The sequence below is a fragment of the Octopus bimaculoides genome, chromosome 25 (assembly GCF_001194135.2).
Source record: "Octopus bimaculoides isolate UCB-OBI-ISO-001 chromosome 25, ASM119413v2, whole genome shotgun sequence".
Taxonomy (NCBI): domain Eukaryota; kingdom Metazoa; phylum Mollusca; class Cephalopoda; order Octopoda; family Octopodidae; genus Octopus; species Octopus bimaculoides.
Genome location: NC_069005.1, coordinates 35,314,956 through 35,318,839, shown reverse-complemented (window position 1 = coordinate 35,318,839; position 3,884 = coordinate 35,314,956). Strand labels below are relative to the sequence as shown.

The window sequence follows — 3,884 nt, the reverse complement described above, 5'->3', positions numbered from 1 at the left end:
TATATATATATATATATATATATATATTGTATGTCTGTTTTATTGCAGATTTTTATATCTGCTTTTTCATACGGGTTGTTACAGTCTAGCCAATACATAGAGTTATAGAAAATTTTTGAATTAGATATCTTTATTGGTACACACCCTTCATGTCCAATGACTCAGTCATGCAACTGAATGGTAATTATGGATGTATCTTGTTTAAGGTTTACTTTATGGCTGGGTTAACTGAGATAATTAGGTAGTGGTGGGTGTTTTAACTGGGCCAACAACTAAAATTATCTTCTGTACCAGTTACAACTTCTGGACAATAGATATTTAGGTTAGTGCAGTAATTTAACCAGAAAACCACTTCAGAATATTAATTGTAATATTGTTTAAAACTGCTTTGTCATTCTACTTTTTCAATACATCTACCTTTACTATTCACATCATGCTTCATCAAGTAATATGAACAAGATTTTTGTACTAAAGTTAAAACTTATTTAACCATATCAAGTTAAAATTGCAAAATCATTTATTATTGAAAGCAGTTATAGAAATATTTAGGATTTCTGTTTTGTCATTTATACATAGAAATTTTAAAACTTTCTTTTTTCAGGTACATAATAGGATTTAGTAAACAAATGGTCAACACAGCTACAAGATTATGGGTAATGTTAGTTTTCATTCTCCTTTCACCCACATACATTTTTATAAGTGGGTGTGTGTGCACTCAAAAAAAAATTTGTTAACATGGGCAAAAGTATTCCAAATGTGACTAAGGTATTTGCTTTGCAACCACAAAGATACAGGTTCAAATTCACTGCATGACATCTTGAGCAATTGTCTACTGCTATAGACTCAACTTCATCAATACAATATAAGTGGAAAAAGTCTGTCAACTGCGCTCATGTGACTATAAAGATATATTATGTATGTGAGGGCATATATATATATTTTGAAAAAAGGAAAAAGAAAGACTTCACTGGTAGTTCTAATCAGTTTAATTTATTATTTTTAGAAAGTTAAAGAAGTGATTTTAAATTCTCAATCGCAGAATACTGCAATTGAGAATTTAAAATCACTTCTTTAACTTTCTAAAAGACATCTCAATGCTTCTAAAAGCAAACTTCGTTTGTTTATTTACGTTTGTCGTAATTTGAATTTAACTTATTATTTAAAAAATTTTTAATATAAGTTTTAGTTCATAAATCTAGTAAGTTCTTTGTTAACCTGGATGTGGGGAAAAATGGAAATTGTAGGTGTGATATCCGTACCAGTGGCATGTAAAAAGCACCATCCGAACGATAATGCTCAGCTAAATACAGCGGGGATGACATTCCAAAAGCTGGTGCAGTTTGAATGGGAAATGAAGCTCTGCTTCCAAACCACTACACCATATGGCGTAGTGGTTAAGAGTGTGTGCTACTAACCCCAAGATTCCGAGTTCAATTCCAGGCAGTGACCTGAATAATAATAATGATAAGAACATCGAAAAATACCTTAGGAATGAGAACCAAGGTTCGAAATCTCCCCAAGACACCTGATGAAGGCTGGAGGGTATATCAGCCAAAACGTTGTGTTAACAACAAACAAGATGAGATGCAAATAATGTACATAATTCTCTTAAATATAGAACTGTATTAGCTCAAACATTGTTTTCCCAAAACCCAAGAAAACACGTTAAACTCTTGACCTTTTTCAACTGACTCATATATCTATAAAAAGGCAAATTTTCCAACAGCCCAATAATTCATGATGAATACCTGAAAAGGGATGAAAGCTCTCAATGAATTGTAGTTATCTAAATTCTGATTCTTTTATTAACACACACACACGTATGTTTGTGTGTTGTGGATATTATTGGAGAGAATATGATAGTAGTGCAGAAGTCTTGTGAATTGGATTCTTTAATGTATCTAATTTTGTCATACTTTCATATTTAAATCTTGCCTGAGTCGACTGTGGCTTAGAGCCTTCGCTAATTGTTAAAATAAGCAACAGAAAATACATTGAGATTATTTCCATCAGCTCTGCTTAGTTTCCTTTGGAAACTAATTTCATGTTCAATTCAAAGATTTTCTGATATTTGAGAAAAATATGGTGTTATGAAGTGACTGATGATATCCTCTCAATCTGTTGAATTCCCAGTTGAAGTTATTTCACTTCACTAACATCACTATTGCCCTTGAGAAAGGCACAGGATGTCATTTAGTATTCTCTTCTTCTCTAAATATTTGGCCCCTATGATTCAAAAATCCTTATTATTGCAGACAAATAAAATGTCTATTTTCTATTTTAATTTCAGAAAAACATAGATGCTGGGATATTTATATCTATCCCTCAAGGTACCTATCATCTGTTTTAGAACCTGGTCCCTAATATTTAATACTTCCCTGTCACGTAACAGTTATGACAAACAAATATATAAAAACATTAGAATCTAATTGATTAAAGGTTATTGGTTGGCTGCCATCTTATCCATTCCAAATTTGGATCAGCTGGGTTACTATTCCTTCTTGGTGCTATACAACTAGTAATATTCTTTATACCATCAACGTCTATACCTTGTTACCTGCCTGTCCCACCTACATCTTGTTACCTGTCTATCCCATCTACTTTGTCTCTATTCAGTCAACATGTACATGCTATGTCTGTCTATTAGCCAACTTCTACACTCTGTGTCTATGTATTTATCTCTTCAAGAGCAGCTACACACTGTGTCTGTCTATATATCTCGTCCGTATCTGCACACTTATGTCTGTCTATTCAGTCAACATCTAATCACTGTTTATCCAAAATCTACACACTGTCTCTCTACTACCTACTCAACATGAACATATTGTGCCTATATAGCTGTTCATCCAACATCTATACACTGTGTACATATATCCAATTAGCACTGTGCTATCCAGTCAACACACATTATACCTTTTTCTAATGAACCTACCTACACACTATCAAATTAAATCAGTTTTATGTTTAGTCAACACAAATAATTGAAAATGTCTTTGACATGGATTTAATGCGCGAGTAACTCAGATCTAAAACATTAATAAGAATTTGTTTTTCACCTTTCAACATTGATTAAATCTGTTCCAGTCATTTACTGGAGTCTGGTTTAATTAATCATCCTCAGGTATCATCTACTCTCAGGTGTTTGAAGATCATCCATCCTCTTCTCAGTCTTTCTTGTTTAATCATTATACAGTCTCACTGTATTTTCAGTCTGTCCAGTTCTTGTTATCCATCCACATATTTCTAGGTTTTCCCCTTCTTTTACCTTCTATTTACAGTTTATAGAATTTGTATCTTTGTTCTGGCATCTACTCTTCCATGTGTATTGATTTTAGTGCTGCTTTAACAAAAATGGATCACTCTGTCACTTCTTTTGTTTCTTCCCATAATTCATGTTGACCTTCTCTGCCAGCTTATGCTCTGAAATCTTACTTTATAATTGTGGTTTATTTAATTTTGGTGTATTATATTGCATTTTTAATTTGTTACAATTCTTCTATCTCCTCATTCCTATGTCTTATACTTGTACGATGTTCAGACATCAAACAAGTTGAGAGTTATGGGAGACAGGTGTCCTTGTCCACATTTATTTTTACTAAAGTGGGAGAGTTATGACAGACTTTCAAAGGTAGTTGTGAAGCAGCCAACTTCACAATCCTGCCTCTTATAATTTTCATCCTCTCTGAGTGGTAACTAAACACTGTTACAAAGGGGTCCTATACTTGCAGACCATGCTACACACACACACACACACACACACACACACACACACACATTCATATACCCAACCAAAAGGGTATTTATATGATTAGATATGAATCAAGTCACACAGCTGCTAGACCTGCTGTAACTCCTTCATATATTACTCCTAACATGATATATAT

General features: G+C 33.1%; 1 protein-coding gene across 5 annotated transcripts in view; it reads left to right on the top strand.

Moving 5' to 3' along the window:
- Positions 1-3,884, top strand: part of LOC106872873 (glycosyltransferase 1 domain-containing protein 1) — a 22,329-nt gene that overhangs the window by 9,028 nt on the left and 9,417 nt on the right. For all 5 annotated transcript variants that reach the window (XM_052976753.1, XM_014920012.2, XM_052976754.1 and 2 more), the window contains 2 exons: positions 602-653; positions 2,291-2,330. In XM_052976753.1, the coding sequence (XP_052832713.1) occupies positions 602-653; positions 2,291-2,330 (92 nt within the window). The remainder of the gene's footprint in view (positions 1-601; positions 654-2,290; positions 2,331-3,884) is intronic.